The following is an 18,590-nucleotide window of genomic DNA, read 5'->3' on the forward strand; positions in this document are numbered from 1 at the left end:
TCTCACCTTGCTTCATCCATGCACCTCATCTCCTTATCTCATCCCCACTGCAGAAATCTACTATTTGCCTACACACAAAGAGACACAGGCGTTTTCTTTTTTAATCATTTCACCTCACCTCAGCTCAACACGACTTCCCTGACCTCAAATCAACTCATCTCGTCTCACCTAATCTTATCTCATCTCAAATGATCTCGTCATCTCATCTCACCTTATCCCATCTCATCTCGTCTCATCTCATCCTATTTTATCTCCTTATTTCATCTCATCTCACTAGTCTTACCTCATCTCACCTCATCTCATCTCATCTGATCTCATCTCATTTCATCTCATCTCACCTCATCTTATCTCATCTCATCCCATCCTATTTCATCTCATTTCATCTCACCTCATCTCATTTCACCTCATCTCATCTCATCTCATCTCATCTCACCTTACCTCATCTCACCTCACCTCATCTCCTTATCTCATCTCACCTAATCTTATCTTTCTCATCTGAAATGATCTCCTCATCTCATCTCACCTAATCCTATTTCATCTCACCTCATTTCATCTCATCTCATCTCACCTAATCCTATCTCAAATGATCTCCTCATCTCATCTCATCACATTACATCTCGTCTCATCAACCCAGCTCATCTCATCTCCTTATCTCATCTCACCTTATCTCTGCACCTTTCCTCATCTCATCTCCACACCTCATCTCATCCTATTTCACCTCATTTCATTTCATCTACCCTCATCATATCTTATCTCATCTCACCTAATCCCATCTCATCTCATCTCATCTCACCTCACCTCGATCATCTCATCTCACCTAATCCTATCTCATCTCAAATGATCTCCTCATCTCATCTCATTACATCTTGTCTCATCATCCCGTCTCATCTCATCTCACCTCGATCATCTCATCTCACCTCATCTTATCTCAACTTATCTCCTCATCTCATCTCATCTGAACCCGTCTCATTTCACCTCATCTCATCCTATTTTATCTCCTTATTTCATCTCATCTCACTGATCTTGCCTCAACTCACCTCACCTAATCTCATCTCATCCTATTTCATCTTATCTCATTGTATTTCATCTCATCTCATCTCACCTCATATCATCTCATCCTATTTCACCTCATTTCATTTAACCTCATCATATTTTATCTCATCCTATTTCATCTCATCTCACCTCATCTCATTTCATATCAACTCGTCTCATCTCATCTCACCTTATCTCATCCTAATTCATCTCATCCTAATTTATCTCATCTCATCTCACCTCATCTTATCTCAAATCACCTCATTTCATCTAATCTTATCTCAAACGATCACCTTATTTGTCTCATCTCATCTCACGGCTCTCACCCATCTCATCTCACCTTACCGTCTGACCTCACCTCATCTCATCTCCTTATCTCATCTCACCTTATCTCTGCACCTTTCCTCATCTCATCTCCTCCAACCTTGTCTCATCTCATCATCTCAACTAATCCCATCTCATCTCATCTTATCTCCTCCAACCTTGTCTCATCTCATCCTATTTCATCTCATCATCCCATCCCATCATATCTCATCTCATCACATTACATCTCGTCTCATCTCGATCATCTCATCTCATCCTATTTCATCTCATTTCATCTTACCTCACTTCACCTAATCTTATCTCATTTCATTTCATCTCATTTCATCTTATCTCATCTCACCTCATCCTATTTCATCTCATTTCATCTTACCTCACTTCACCTAATCTTATCTCACCTCAAATCACCTCATCTCATCTCATCTCAAATCACCTCATTTCATCTAATCTTATCTCAAACGATCACCTTATTTGTCTCATCTCATCTCACCTCATGGCTTTCTGGAGGCTTTCTTGGTCAGCTCATGTTGATCATATTTCCAGGAAAGTTTCCTCAGCAATAGCAGGCTTAAGAAACATCAAACCTTATGTTGAAAAAGAAACCCTTTTGTTGATTTATCGTTCCTTAATTCAGCCACATTTTGATTATTGCGATGTGGCATGGGACAATTTGACAAAGGGTTTAACCACTAAGCTTCAAAGATTGCAAAACAGAGCTGGAAGAGTTATCACAAGCTCTGGATACGAAATTAGATCAGCAGATATTCGAAAGCAGCTACAGTGGGATAACTTAAGCTGAAAGGAGAGCTAAGCATAAGGTTGCGATTATGTACAAAATCAAAACTAAAACTGCTCCTAATTATCTAAATGATAAATCCTCCACAGTAAACAGTACTAAATCCTATAATCTAAGAGATAATGAGGCAAATTTCAACTTACCATTACCAAGAACAGATTATCTAAAGAGATCATTCCTCTACCAAGGACCAAAACTGTGGAACTCCCTTTCGACAGATATTAAGAATTTAAAGTCTTTCCCAACATTTAGGAACAAGATTAAAAACTTTTCAGTTCTTGCTTGTGGTTCTGAGTGATCTTTTTACCTCACTTTTGATTCAACTACATAGCTACACTACAATAATGTAAATCTTAATATATTATTATTTTATATACTATCTTGTTATTATTTATGATGTACATAGCTAGATTTTAATACACGACTTTTATGTAAACCAGTTTTCACAACTGATGAAATTTCGTGACTAAATAAAGCTCATTCATTCATTCACCCATCTCATTTCACCTTACCATCTCACCTCACCTCATCTCCTCCAACCTTGTCTCATCTCACCAAATCTTATCTTATCTCAAATGATCTACTCATTTCAACTCACCTCATCTCAACTCATCTCCTCATCTCATCTCACCTAATCTTATCTCATCTCATCTCATCTCCCCTAATCTCATCTCAACTGATCTCTTCATCTCATCTCAGCTAATCTTATCTCATCCTATTTCATCTCACCTCATCTCCTCCAACCTTGTCTCATGTCATATCATCTCACCAAATCTTATCTTATCTCAAATGATCTCCTCATCTCACCTCATCTTATCTCATCTCATCCTATCTCATCTCATCTCACCTCATCTTATCTCCTCTCACTTCATCTCTTCTCACTCAATGCATATAATTTCATCTCATCTTCTCATCTTATCCCATCTCAACTTGTCTCCTCTCACCTCACCACTTCTTCTCTTACTTCTTCTCATTTCACCCAATGCATATAATTTCATCTCATTTTTATCTCAGCTCACCTCCCATATTTTCTTTAGCTAAAGATCCAATATATTTTCCAGTCACTCGTGAAATAAAACCATTGGTAATGAAGCATGTTAAAAGAGGGGTGGGTAAGGGGCAATTACAAATTATTTTGGGGAATCCATTTTGGTGAATGAATATTATTATTCTGAGAAAGAATCTGAGAATCTTAAATCAACTACTAAATTCTTATTTGATCTTTCCTTAAATTTTCCTTAAATTGTTGGTGATTGGTGGATCTTCTTAATATGAAGAATTTTACCTGACCCTCACCCTCACCCCAACCGTACATAATGAACGTAGTGTAAGGATAAAAACTGGCAAGATTGATCCCAGTGCATTTCCAGGACCAGAGTCTGTAATTACATAATTATACAAATGTCTTACACAAATGGCAAGTATAGCACAAAGAAAGTAACATTATAGTAAATGTATCTAAAGACATTCATTTTGAACTTTATATTAGTTTTCAAACCATAGTTAATAGAGGGGAATGGTTAGGAAACCTATTGTTATAAGTCTTTGTTCAGTTTTTTCAAGCGTGACCTTGCACAATCTTTTGTTTCATCATTGTTTTACTCTTCTTGGCGATGGCTGAGTGAATAGACCAAAATCTTTCTTTTGGCTGCTAGTTCAAAATACTCAAAGATTTATAAGAGATATTTGAATATTCCTTACAATTATCACTTAGACAAATTTTATGTTTAATAATTTTGCAATTTCGGATGAGCATAAATCAAACGTTGTGCACGGTCAAGAACGGTTCAATATCAAAAGTGAAAAAAGACCTATAACAATAGGTTTCCTAACCATTCCCCTCTATTAACTATGATCAAACGTTTTGAGGCAAACACCTCAATGTTGGCATGTACAGCTCTTAGTAGAAATAGGGGGTGTTTAGTAATTATGATTTCTTTAGGGGAGAACATATTATTTTGACAGTGGTATATATTTATTGATGATAGTGCCATGTATAAAATATACTTCTTATCAAATATACTTCTTGCCATGGATACTTATTAGCAAGAATGTAGTATATACTCAGAGTGACATAAGCTTCTGTTATTTATGTGCCAACCAGACACCGATTGGATGATAAAACAAATGAAAACCCTTGACATATCATCACAATGCTTTTGTTCAAACATAGAGTAGCGCCAGTATCTTTATGCTCTCTCATCGTCGCCATAATTTAAGTATTACTACAACCACAATCTTTTTGGGTGAATAATTTTTTTGGAATATTAATAGACACCTCTGTAAAAGGAAAGCCTTAAAAATTGGACAATTCAACAAAAATTCATTAATTTTTTTGTTATGTCATACCAGGTGCCATAGATCCTTTTAATAAAATAGTTTTGTTTTCTGCACTTGATGTTTAATTTATTCTTTTGAAATGTGTACGATGCCAATGCAATTGCAAAAATTAATTTGAGGTTAACTTTTTTGCTTATGAAAGGTAAGCATGGAGAAATATTACTGCTTTAAATCTCAATTTCCTTTTATCTGATAACAAACTCCTTAATCACGAAACAGAAATTCTCTTTCTAATGTTTCAAAAGTAAGATGGCTGGTATCATTGTATAGGATGAGTGAAAATCAGTTCTGAAAATAAATAACTGAATATGAATAAATCAAGGTAGTTGTCATTGCTTGCACATGCAACTTGATTGCAGCAGGTGGCAAGATCCTCGGTGTACCCTCCCATGCATCTAGCTTCAGTAAAAAATCCAAAAAATATACTTTTTTTAGATCATTCTATAAATGAAGAATAAGCAAAACAATATTAATATTTCATGAAAAAGAAGCAGTCTACCAACACAAGATTTAATGAATAATAATCATTATCATTACTTTTCAATCGAAATGGCTCAATGGCATCCCCAAGAGTTAATTAGTGATATTATCATTTAAATTTTCAGTTGATGATTCACTTTTTACAATAAACTGCTAAAATTCTGTGTGATGGTGCTAGGTCTTTGTGAGGGGTTTTTCTACCACAGCATGCAATTGTTAAGAATTCAATCAAAACCCAGCAGGCAGATAATCTATATTAAAGTTTGGAGTCTGGATATTTGAAGATGAATTCATGAATGGATTCTGTGCATGTGATCCATTTTGACTGTAAATATCATTTTTATTTACAGTACATAAGAATGGTTTAACTTTCGAACATAACATAAATCAAATCTGATCCAACAGGAATCCAAAATGGCGGGCGAATTCGACAGCGCAGTGAAGTAACTTTGAGTTCCCAAACAGTCAGTGCCTATAAAATATGATATCGGTTCGATCAAGGGCGCTAGGGCAAAAATTGGTGGTTTTTCAGCCGTTATACTCCGTTATATTGGTGTTTTTTAGCCGTTAGAAACTGTTTAAACTGTTACTTATCTGTTCTGTTATGTGCTGGCTTGATTTATTCAGTTTTCCCGTCTATATACGCCAAAAATACTGCTGTGACCAACGGTCCAATCGTATGTAACGAACTACTGTATCCTATACCTGCCTCGTGACCGCTTACGTTAGCGTACGCGTCGGTTAATAAGTTAATAAGTTAAATCCAAATCCCCTAGAATAACCAAAAATGAACAGGGGTAGGAAAAGAAAGGCCAATCTATTGTTCTCTCGTCTGCTCGTGTAATAGGATTAAAGTGAAAGGTACGGTGGCAATTTGTTTACTCAGTGATGACAGATGTGTAACCAACGAAACCTAACGAACCAACTTCGAATCCAGCCGAACTGGCTTCGGCCAAACTCAAACCCCGACTTACTTGTCAACTTACCGTTTGCATTTAAATTCAGGATAGGTTTCGCTATGGCTGTAAATTACAAACAGTTTTAAAAAAACCAGTTCCATTAGAACTGACTCCACGAATCATTAATAATAACTGTACCTTCTCTTAGTATTATGGCTGTCCGCTGTATAAGTAATTGCTAGTAAAAGCGATTGCTGCGGAATACAATTTTGCATCTTGAGCGAATGGATTCTAACAGTCGTCAGACAACTGCGGTTGGGATTTCCAAACAGTGGATCCTATTTCAAAGTTAGTACCATATGTCTGGAATCTTTTCGATACAAGGAATGTCTTAGAAATAACTTTCCAAATGCATTTGTAAGGTTCATTGTATTATTGGTAATCGTTCAAAATTATCAAAGACGTCCTGGGAAAGCATTAAGCGGATTAGAGAGGTACCATCTAACACGACACGTGAACGTTGCTAAAGGTCACGGCCGGAGGCTGTCATTGGAAAAGATTGTTTGGGTCACGAGTCGGGGTTCGAGTTTGGCCGAAGCCAGTTCGGCTGGATTCGAAGTTGGTTCGTTAGGTTTCGTTGGTTACACATCTGTCATCACTGAGTAAACAAATTGCCACCGTACCTTTCACTTTAATCCTATTACACGAGCAGACGAGAGAACAATAGATTGGCCTTTCTTTTCCTACCCCTGTTCATTTTTGGTTATTCTAGGGGATTTGGATTAACTTATTAACTTATTAACCGACGCGTACGCTAACGTAAGCGGTCACGAGGCAGGTATAGGATACAGTAGTTCGTTACATACGATTGGACCGTTGGTCACAGCAGTATTTTTGGCGTATATAGACGGGAAAACTGAATAAATCAAGCCAGCACATAACAGAACAGATAAGTAACAGTTTAAACAGTTTCTAACGGCTAAAAAACACCAATATAACGGAGTCTAACGGCTAAAAAAACACCAATTTTTGCCCTAGCGCCCTTGATAGGACAAGACTACCACGGTACACCCAAAGCACGCTGAGTCCAAGTTTTCGGGACCCATAAGTCCTTTCGGTCATTGTACCGTTACAGTCTCTAAGCGTGGAGACGGAACGGACGAGCGAGAGACTGTGGAAGAGTCTAAGTACAAACGGTTTAAAACTTAATGGGATAATTCTCAAATTTTTTTATCTTTTTACCTTTCTGCAAAAATCTTCAAAATTTTTTTTTGTTTTTTAAAATATCTTATTATATAAGTACTGTATATATATTCTAATTAGATTCAAAGAACTTGCAAATTATCAGGAAGGTGACGTAATCCAATGGGGGATCCCCTGACGCGACTAGCATGACATATGCACGACATCAATATCACTGTATCTTCAGTTTTAAATTTCAAACCGGAAAATTTTGATAATTGGTATAGGGAAGAAACCTAGTTAGTTGTGCAACAAATGTACACGTAGAAGCCTTTTACGAGGACTTAGCAAATCAAATGAGACAAAGAAGGTTCAAGTTTATTGAACGTCTAATTCAAATTTATAATTCGGTCGCCAAATACAGCGTCGCGGCCAGTTGCTTGACTGTAATAATCGAACTATAAATGGCATATCTTATGGAAGAAGAAGAGCGTGTTTGGTAAGATATTTATGTTCTTTTTAAAGTACTTAGGATTTAATAGTTTTGATTCTAGCATTGTTTGATTCGAGAAGTGTTCGTATTTATAACTACAGACGTTTCATGCTAGTCTTACTACAGCTTAATATTATATTTCTAAGCTTATATTAATTTATGTTTTTGATCATTGTTTTGCTAAATAACTAATAGCTATCTTCTTAACCTCAAATACCCCTGTCTATAACTACAGAATCGAAATAAATTTCCGTAATATTCTAGCTACAAAATTCTCGTTTTTGAGATTGAAAGATTTAACATAACAATGATAAAATGCTGAGTTGCAGATCTGAATTGTCAACTTATTTTCTTACATTAAGTGTTAATTAATTTATTGATAGATAGATGAATTGAATTCCATTTTTCTTTTTTTTTAATTTGTGTTTGTAATTATTTGGGATTAAATTTAGCTCTAAGCTGAGCTGAGCTGTAATATTTTTTTCCATTTGAGATAATAATTATTAATATTCATTTTGACCATAAAGTTACAGTTCAGTGATTAAAAATTACTTAAGTTCCTAAGTGGTCGTTATTGTGTATTGTCCTAAAACAATTGATATTTTCATCTGGAATGTATTTCCTGTACATATAGCTATACACAGACATACACTATTGCACATATGCCCATATATATCCCTTAAAGGCAGCATGTTAAAAATGCTTATCTTACAAATACATTGCAACTGTGCACACAGCATATCGAGGGGGTATAGATAATCCTCTAAATAAAAACATTTTGTTTTCTTAAGGCCAAATACAAAGTTGAACATTCTTCGATTGCACGTTACCTCATTGCGGCCATGTTGGTGCCATTTAACAAAAGATTTCTCATTAGCATCCATTGTTAACGGCACCACAATGGCTGCCATGTTTTTGTCTTTTGACTCTCTTGGGAATGCTTGCAACCCATCAATTGACAACCTAAAGGTGCCTTGTTTCATCGTTTTCAAAGTGTTTGGCTTGAGTATTTAGTTATCATATTTTTGTATACTGTGGTTGTTTTCTATATAGGATGACTTTAGGAAGAAAGCATACAAAATTACAATTATTCATCAGCTATAGAAATTAATTTAAACAGATTAATTTAAACATGATTTTTTTTGGAAATCTGAAATTTAAGAAATTCACAAATTTTATTTACAGAATTTTCACAGATTGCCATTCAGCAACTAATAATTATTGGGAAATGAATGCATTCTGTGCCTGAGATAAAAGATGATATTTACCAAAGAAATAGGGTGAAACCTTCAATATGTTATGAGTTATGAGCTATGAGTGCTTTGATTGGCAGTATAAAATATTTGAGTTATTGTGTCATGCATGCTGATTGGTTGGCCACTGTACTCGTGAATTATATTTACACTTTCACAAAATTGCTCAAAAATATTTTGTAAATCAAGCAATATGAAATACCTGCTTAAGTCTCTGTATTGTGATATAAACATTCTGGAAGCAATATAGCACTCGAAATACATGAGAAACACTTGCCGTGTTTATATCACAGTACAGAGAAATGAACTTGCATTTTATATTGCTTAGTAATAAGTAAGTGCTTCAGGTGTTATTGGCTAATTTTAAATGTGTAGTTCCAAAAATTATCCATACCCCCTCGCGGAGGAATTTTTTTATGACACCCCCCTACCCCCCAGAAATTCCAATTTTTTTCCTTACAAACTCTGTAATTTTTGTTCTTTCTCTGACCCCCCTACTCTTCGGGAATTCCAAATTCCTCTGTGGGGAGGGTATGGACGATTTGTGGAACTACACAATATCAATTAAAATATATACCTGAAACCAAGGTTTTTTATTAATACATGTTTCCTTTCTTTGTTCACTCACAGTTTCACATAATTCAGTACCAGCCAGTGCCCTACAGACTGGATCTTCTGGCAGTCTTCCTGCCGCTATTCATTCTCAGGATTTAGAGTTCCTTACAGTTGCTCGTTCACGCAAACCATTATCCCATAATGATTTGCCCTCAGAACTGCAAGGCATTCTGGATAATACGATCAGGAAATATGGATTATCAAGATCATTGACTGGTACAAGTTATGAATCCGGCTTCTTTTCGGATTCACCTGCTTCAAGTACTTCTTCACTTTATCAGATTAATGAAGGACAAAAGGCTACTTCGGAGGCTGAGTTTGGTTTCCCTGATCAACATGAACTAGGTATGAAATGATGATATTTGAATTACTACACTAATAACATCACGCAATACTACAGCACACCACACCACACCACACCACTCCACTCCACTCCACTCCTCGCCATGCCACGCCACACCACACCACACCACAGTACCACACCACAGTACCACACCACACCACACCACACCACACCACCACACCACACCACAGCACACCACACCATGGTTAGTGCTAGAAGCACAAACAACATGCAATAACTCATTTCCTTATTTTGTCCTTAAAATATTACAGACAACTTTAACCGGAAGAAATTAGAAATTCTTTTTAATGACTTTGCTGAAGAACTCGGAGGATGCTGGAAAGAGTCAGGAAGATACCTCTTGAAAAAAGAGTGCTCTGTTGAAAACATTAATGCTGATTATAGCAAAGTCAGCGAAAAGGCCTACCAAGTTCTGCTAAAATGGAAAAAAGAAAACGGAGCCTATTCTTCTGTTCTTGATCTCTTCAAGTGTTTTAATCACATTGGACGAGAAGATGTAGCAGAGAAGGTGATAGATTATCTGCCAAAACGCATACAAAATGCATGTCGGATGATTCTCCTGTCATCCCCAAAGAAAATTAGGTGTCCTTCAATGACTACTGCAATCCATAACATCAAGGAAACAATTCAGGATATGTCGGTTGAAAAACAACTGAGGGTTGCTGATGAAGAGGAAGTAAGTTGTAGTGGTAATTGTTGCATGGGAAATGGAATTGAGTGAAATGAAATGGATTCTTTATACCATCAACTTTGATCAGGAAAAACGCTGAACCAAATAAACAAGTGACTGAGTCAGTAAATTAATGTCAGTGGATGATTATATATGAATGAATGGCAATATGAATATTTAGTTAAAACAATGAGTATGGTTGGATAGAGAGAGGGAGGGAGGGGGGGAGGGAGGGAGGGAGGGAGAGAGGGGGAGGGAGGGAAGGAGAGAGATGTTTGGATTTATGGATAAACGAATGAATGGATAGGATGAATTAACTAATGTATGGATGCATGGATGAATGAATGCATGGGAAAATGGATGGATGGATGGATGCACGCATGGATGGATGGATGGATGGATGGATGAATGCACGCATGGATGGATGGATGGATGGATGGATGGATGGATGCACGCATGGATGGATGGATGGATGCACGCATGGATGGATGGATGCATGGATGGATGGATGGATGCACGCATGGATGGATGGATGGATGCACGCATGGATGGATGCATGGATGCATGCATGGATGGATGCATGGATGCACGCATGGATGGATGCATGGATGCACGCATGGATGGATGCATGGATGGATGCATGGATGGATGGATGGTTGGATGCACGCATGGATGGATGGATGGATGGATTTCTTGATAAATATGTATGTGGATCAAATTCAATCACAGTCAGTCAGACAGACCTTCAGTCAAATAATCCCAAATGTTGATTATCTCTACTCTAGATCCATCTGTGTGTCAGTAAAAGTTCCGGCAAGAAATATCTCCTCAAGGAAGTCCAGGAAGGGCCAGACAACTGCATCCTTGCTGCAAGACTGGTAATGACTTATTTATGCTCACTTGGTTGATAATAATCAGAAACCCAAGGGTCTCATTGTTGATCAAGGTTGATCATTAATGTTGGCTCCGCAGATCCTCCCAGGTCCTCCCCAATAGATTGGGCCGAATCACATTCTTCATGCCGTGAGGTTCAAAACAAAATCGAAACATTGTTACCTTAGAACAAAAACAATATGTCTGTCACTAATTTGATAGGCTAACCACGGTTGAGCACTGTAAAGAGAGAACATTGATAAACAAGATACTTGAGCAACAGAATTTTATTAACTTCTCTTTTGTGTTAGCAAGAGAGCATAAATAAGAGAGGAAACCTTCTTAATAACGCGCACGCCATATAAATTCCTACTTGGGCTATTTTTAGTAACCGTATGCAGTTAGTTTTTTTTGTTTTTGTTGATCACTAAAAACAAAACGGAAAGAGCGCGCGCGCGCAAGTTGATGACGCACCGGAGTAGGGTAAGGCAAAATTTAAACTGCATACGGTTACTAAAAATAGCCTAACCAGGAATAGACCCGTTTCGAGTTCCAAATTACCGCTGTGTTTCTTGATTACAGAATCATTTGCACAAGGTTAGCCTCGAGTTTGTGCAGAATATTCACGTGTTCCAGTCAGGGTCCGTCGAGTTTCAAAGTGTTTGTATTGTTGAAGTTGTGCATTCTTTACTTTTCTGTTGGTGTTTGTGAATATTTAAACACTGATACGAGGCTAACCCTGTGCAAATGAGTCTGTAATCAAGGAACACAGCGGTTATTTGGAACTCGAAACTGGACTATTCACTTGGCGCGCGCGTTATTAAAGTTTCCCTCTCTTAATTATGCTCTCTTGGTATTAGTCATTACTTAGTTATTATTGGTTATTTAATAAGTTTAATTTTAAACTTAATATCAGAGAAAAGACGAAATTCAGGATTTAAAAAACGTTTCAGGCAAACTTTGGAAAACCTTAGGATCACTGGTCGCTCGACCAATCACAGCGCGCGAAACTCTATATTCAAGTCTAAAATTAAAGCAATAGTTATTATTATTGATAAAAATTTTGTTGTTGTTTTCGTTTTTGCCAAAATTATTTCATACAAGTATTTTTTCTCCTTAAATTAATCATGGTCTATTTTGTAACTTTTTGTAAATTTTGTAGGCAATTCCAGAGAAACAACTTGTTGCAAAGAAAAGACAGCTCCGAAACACGTGCGATTTCCTGAAAGAGACTAAGATCAGAGAAGACACAGTCAACCGTTTGAAAAAAATCGTAGAACAACTGCAGTCCAAGCTGAAAAAAGACTACTTTAGCTTCTGTAAAGAAAACGTGGATTGCACCAACTGTGAGAAAACCAAAACAAAGCTGGAGCTTCTAGAGAAAGAATCATCTCTATTGCATCACACGCTGGATAAGATGTTGAGTGATAACAGGAAACTATCGATCACAGGGATCCCAACTGATAAAATTTACAATCTGGCAGAAAGGGCGTATGGGATCTGTGAAGACCACAAGGAAATGCACTCGGAGATAAGAAAGATTAAAAGACGGTGTAGTCAGGAGTTCCTTGATGTAAAACATGAAATACAAGAACCACCAGATAAAGGTGAAGAAGAAGTGGATAACTTGGAGATTGACGATACCTTAGAGGTGAGTTTAGAGAATGGAAAATTTCAAAGCGCTCTTTGTCAAACAACGCCGATTTCAGTCCAGCGGTGAACTAAACCAGCACCTACACAGTACCACATGCCGTAACATTGAAATGGTTTACCATTGTCTTCCAGTAAATAATGCATCCATTCACAACGCGTAGTTATGGCTACGTTGACAAATGCAACATTACTGCGCATGAGCAGACTATTATTTGCAGCAAAACGGCTTTGAACCTTAATGCGCATGAGCAGAATATTATAATTTGTAGGCTGTTATTCGCAGTTATTTCGACCAATCAAAAGCATAGAAAATATTATTTGAATGATAAGGATTCTAGTTTGACACTGATGAAGAAGATGACCTTTCATAAGTACGCCGGACTTCCCCAAGGTCCACGGACGTGCAATACCCTGATCTTGGTACTATTTTGTACGAGCATTTTTACGGGCTAAGCAGGGATTTTCTCGCGCTGTGGTTACTTCAATAAATGTATTCAATTCTGTAACGTGGCGCTGTCTCTCTCTTTGAAACACGGTCTGCCGGCGTGCATTGAAATTGAAATTCTAAATAAAGTTTCTTTTCATTAGTGCACTTTGAATATTCTTCAACATTTTGCCCGAAGAAGAAAAGTGGTCCAGTCTCTTACCCCCAAACGGCGTAAAGAATCCAAGGCAGTCCAGGTATGTTGTACAATGGGGCGGGGGAATGGGGGGGGGGATGGGGGAGGGGGGGGGGGGGTGGTGAAGAAAGAAAGCGGAAGAAAGGAAAGGAAAGGAATGAAAGAAAAGAGAAGGCAAAGCAAATAGAAGCAAAAGAAGCAAGTCAAAATTGAAAAAAAAGAAGAAAAAAAAGGAAAAAAAAAAAAGGACAAAATGAAGAATACAGAAAGGGAAGGGAAGGGACGAAAAAAGTGATGGGTATTACCAAAAACTGTTTTAATTCTGCTTCTCTTTTATTTTGGTCTCAAACAGCGGAATAAATCAGACAAGTCCAAGTCTCGCTCACGTTTCTATGTGTCAGTTCGTGACTCATTCAAATACAAGAAAGATAGCACAGCACAAGCCACGCCATCCGGGCTTACTAGGACAGACTCGAAGGTATTGATTATGATCGTCAAGGCAGGCAGGCAGGCAGGCAGGCATAAAACCATAGGCACTGTCTCCCAACCCTTCCTAACCTACAGTAAATGTGGGACATAAAAGAACCACTGAGGACGTAAAAAGAAACCCTGGCAGTGACCACCCTCAGTGCCTACACTTCATACTAACCATCTCTCATGTTTGTAAATTGCTTAAAAAAGCAATCTGTCATTCACAACTCCATGTTAAGCGCCTTTGATTATATCCACATAGGAAAGGGCGCTATATAAATCATCATCATCATCATCAGAACTGACGTTATATACGACTGAAAAAGTAAAGCTGAAGGGATCTTATTCATATTATTTCCAGAAAATCAAAAGATCCTTCAGAAGCAAGGACTCCAAACTAATCAGGAGAAAGAAAGGTTTCACAGAAAATCCTGATTTCCAGCCATTCCATCAGTCAACCAGTACTTCTCCTGCTGCCTTAGTACGTAGGAATGGAAATAAGACTGACTTCCTAGGCCCCGAAGATCTAGATCTCGATGATCCCAGTGAGGCGCACAGTCAATTTTTTCGCGCCAAAAATACTGACTCGCAAGCGAAGTCGCGTGGTACCACACTTCTTAATAGTTCCAGCACTATAAAATCATCTCATAAGAAAATACACAAATGTAACAGTGATCCATACATTCGGGATATAAATAGTACAGAGCCACGCAAGATGAGTCAAGAGCGTGACTGTCACGGAGAAGCAGTACTTGATATTTTAAAGCAGGAATACTTTGAGAGAGAAAGAAGTCAAAGTGATGTTCAGACAAGAAACAAAAAGCAGAGTCGCGTTCAAAGAATGAGGAAACCAATTAAAAAGCGTGACAAATGTTTTGACAAGAGCCAACCACAAGATTCTTCAAGTGACAATCTAAGCAAGAAGCGTGACGAGTCCTTACCCAAAAGCCAATTAGCTGCCTTGGGAGATTCCTCACGCGACAAGCCTAGTGAGAAGCGTGACAAGGTCACCCCCAAGAACCAATCAGATGTCTTTGGGGTTTGTTCCAGTGAAAAGCCTAGAGAGAAGTGTGACAAATCCTCGGACGTGAGCCAATCACATTCCTTAGAAGATTCTCCAAGTGTCAAGCCGAACAAGAAACGCGACCAACAGAATAGCCAATCACAGTCCAGCATGAGTGTGATTAGTTCAAGAATCGTATCGGACAAAAATAATAATCAAGAAGATACGACAAGCTGCGAGAATGTTAAATGGCTGAGAGGCAAGTTTGAATAAAATTAAAGAATAAATCCCTATTAATGAATTTCATGACGAATGCTAATAGAGTTTAGGGGTTAGAAAAGAACACGACACTGAGACGAAAGGAAAAGGCAATGCAAAGAAAAGAAATGACCAACTTCCATATGCTTCGCAATTCAGACCACGTGTCTTTCCCTTGAATAAGATTCTTGGTTTGAGTTGTATCCATATTCATATGTCTTCTCATGCGCAACCGTTAAGCAAAGAAATGATACTCTAGGGAATAACGCATGGTCTTGAGAATAAGATTCTCTGTTTGAATTGTATCTACCTATTCATGTGTCTTTTCGTTGGAAACCGTTAAACAAAGAAATGCTACTCTAGGGAATGACACATGGTCTGAAATCGTCGGATATTGCTATGCACCCTCCGCGTACAACCAGGCCCTAAATGCTAACTGTGCTTTACTTCTAATCTTCAGACGTTGACACCGAAGACATTATCTTCGTTTAACAAAAGAAGAGAACCCTGAATCGTGATTGCATTCAAGGTGTAAATATGTCACCATCACATGTAAGCAAGCTCTAATATAATATTTTATTATGCTAAGTTAAATCTTCTGTTTTAACAGTGTGTTTTATAATATTTAATTTGTAGAATTAGAAGTTAAGTTAAACTATTGACGAATGTTAAAGTGCTACTCTGACGGAAATCGCTCAAACTTGGATTCAGCTGAAACTTCCTAAGAATACTCTTTAAAGGTCCAATAATCACTGTACGAAGTGTTTTCTCGATATTCAGGACGAAAGTATAATATTTTTACGTTTATTTTTTGGAGTCTGTGACGTCATACACTCAACATCGAACATCGCTCAATACATTTCTTTGTAGTTTATGATCAAAGTATCAGTAGTAAAGGCAGAAAGAAATACCAAAACACCCCAAAATATAAATTATAGTCACAAGTATTGTGAAATAAGCACATTAGCCACCCTTTGGGCTTCATAGGAATAAAATAAATTAAGGATTTATATACAAAGAAATATATGTAGCAATGTTTGATGTTGAGTGTATGACGTCACAGACTCCAATTAATAATCGTAAAAATATCATACTTTCGTCCTGAATATCGAGAAAACACTTCATACAGTGATTATTGGACCTTTAAAGAGGATTGGACCTTTTAGGAAGTTTCAGCTGAATCCAAGTTTGAGCGATTTTCGTTAGAGTAGCACTCTAAACTAAGTAGGATATAATGTATTTATTATTTAAGCATATTAGTATTGTAGATATTGATGGCTCTTTACACTACTGTAGAGTAATCCTACTGACACTAAGTGTTAAGTCATTTTGTTTTCCTTCTAAAAACGGAGGAGTCCGTCGTAAGGCACCCCACCTTATGTGAACGCCTTTTTAGAAAAATAATTTAGTAGGGTTTTGGGAATAGGGAATAACAAAATTGCTGAATTCCTAGAAGAATATCATCGTGATTTAAATTTCCAAGAGAAATTGAATTATTAGTACATTTTTATAGTTTTTAACAATGACATCCTAGATGGCACGCAAATGGTTTATATTTTAAAAATGCAAAATTAATTGTTACGGATAAAAATTGCCAAAGACGGCAGGTCGAAGTCCTTTACCAGCAAAAAATACATTCCGCATGGTTGAGGTAAAGACTGGGACGAGTTACCTTCCCAGTGCATTGTGGGACTGTCTTGGGGGACAAAATAGAATCCATCTTGGAAATCTATTTTCTAAAACAATCCCACTATGCACTGCAATGGTAAATCGGCCCAGTATTTCTTCCTCGTCTTCGCAGAATGGCTATTAATAGCGTTGAATAATCTACGGTTAAACTTATTATTCAAAAAGAATCCCTTTTTTTATTTTCATATTTTTCATTACTTTTGGATTTCTTTATTTCTTAACAGTTTTAATATTATTATTGATTGATTGTAAAAGCATTTATAACCTGACCAAAATACACATGCGCATGCGCATATTGTCCAAGAAAACAAACATGGCCGCTTGAAAACTTTGCATCTAACGTAACACAAAAATTGGTCGAAGGTTTTAGGGAAAAGCACTTTAGTACAAACATCGAAAATGTTCTATAGATGATAAAACAAAACTTGAGCATTATTTTAATAGATCAGTTATAGAGTACAAATTTTATCAACCTTTAAGGATATGAGTTTGGGGATTTTCGAAACCATAGGTACTTTTTATAGTTAAATCCGCCTTTGGGGTTCCTGTGTTGCGACGTGGAACGCACAGGAAACCCGAGCCAAAAAAGGCTGGGTTCCTTTGGCTTATTTTTATAAATTGATTGTTTTTTTAAAATAGTTAAACTACAAGTCTTGATAGGCTCTTCTCAACATTGATGTTAAGTTCGTTTTACAAAGGGCTGGTACCTTGGTATCCCTTCTAGTAAGGGTAATGAACAAATGAGCCGATTATATATTGATTGGAACCTTTGATCAGGGGAATCGATAACACTTCGGTTATGTTTAACATTAGAATGTAGAAAAGATGATTGTTATTGACTTGTATTAAAGCTGATAATTGGTTTTGAAATTTGGGACTCTTTTATCACACACTACCACTATTCTTTGTTTGCGCTCTTTTCGTCATAGCCGCGTGTTTGGTTGAATAGGTTTCCAATAGACGACTTGCACCAACAGGCCACGGGACCCTACCTCCCTTAAAACGAGCAGTTTTTTCAAATTAAAAACAGAAATGAAAAGAGCATCTCGGCATTAGAAGGGAGGCGGAGTTTCAGCTCATAATAAGCGAAACAAGTGAAATAAAATTAGATATAAAATTGAATTTCAGCCAACACTTTTCCCGTACAAATCCTTGTGAAATGTTTGATTTTATTTTTAATGCCATTTCTTCTATTGTCAACATTTCGAGCTGAAACTTCTCCCTCTCTCTAAATTTAAGGTGCTCTTCTCATTTCTGGAGTTCATTTTGACTCGTTTTAAGGGGGAAGGGATCACGTTAAATGGCGATCCCGTCTCCAAGTTGGGGACGTAAGAGAACCACTGAGGACGCAACAAACCCTGGCAGTGACCACCCTCAGTGCCAGCCATGAGGTCGGCCTGGAGAAGTGTTCCAAAAAGGTTGCTAGTAAAAAAGACCTTCTCACATTACCCACATTAATAACCACAGAAACACTCATCATAACCACAGCTAGTATACCAATGGAATGCTGGCGGGTGCTGGATGGAAAACAAAACAACAAACACAGGGGTTCAAGCCAGGGACCTGCCGGGTAAGAAG

At 37.4% G+C, this 18,590-nt stretch overlaps 1 protein-coding gene and 1 long non-coding RNA gene across 2 annotated transcripts; one reads left to right on the plus strand and one right to left on the minus strand.

The window, feature by feature from the left end:
• Nucleotides 1-3,479: 3,479 nt before the first annotated feature.
• Nucleotides 3,480-6,360, minus strand: LOC148909526 (uncharacterized). Its single transcript, XR_016120562.1, has 2 exons — nt 6,067-6,360; nt 3,480-5,991 (listed from the first exon to the last, which is right to left on the minus strand). It is a non-coding gene; the product is annotated as an uncharacterized LOC148909526 (long non-coding RNA).
• Nucleotides 6,361-9,377: 3,017 nt separating this feature from the next.
• On the plus strand, nt 9,378-17,882 carry LOC116287707 (uncharacterized; the record flags this gene model as incomplete). Its single annotated transcript, XM_031694400.2, has 8 exons — nt 9,378-9,756; nt 10,027-10,451; nt 11,231-11,323; nt 12,481-12,969; nt 13,560-13,652; nt 13,944-14,069; nt 14,424-15,324; nt 15,784-17,882. Coding segments are annotated over 8 exons (2,538 nt in total), but the record flags the coding sequence as incomplete, so codon positions are not given.
• Between the last annotated feature and the right edge of the window lie 708 nt (nt 17,883-18,590).

Source organism: Actinia tenebrosa, unplaced genomic scaffold, assembly GCF_029948245.1.
Source record: "Actinia tenebrosa isolate PJP-AT-01 unplaced genomic scaffold, QUT_ActTen_1.0 PGA_scaffold2__45_contigs__length_23673736, whole genome shotgun sequence".
Taxonomy (NCBI): domain Eukaryota; kingdom Metazoa; phylum Cnidaria; class Anthozoa; order Actiniaria; family Actiniidae; genus Actinia; species Actinia tenebrosa.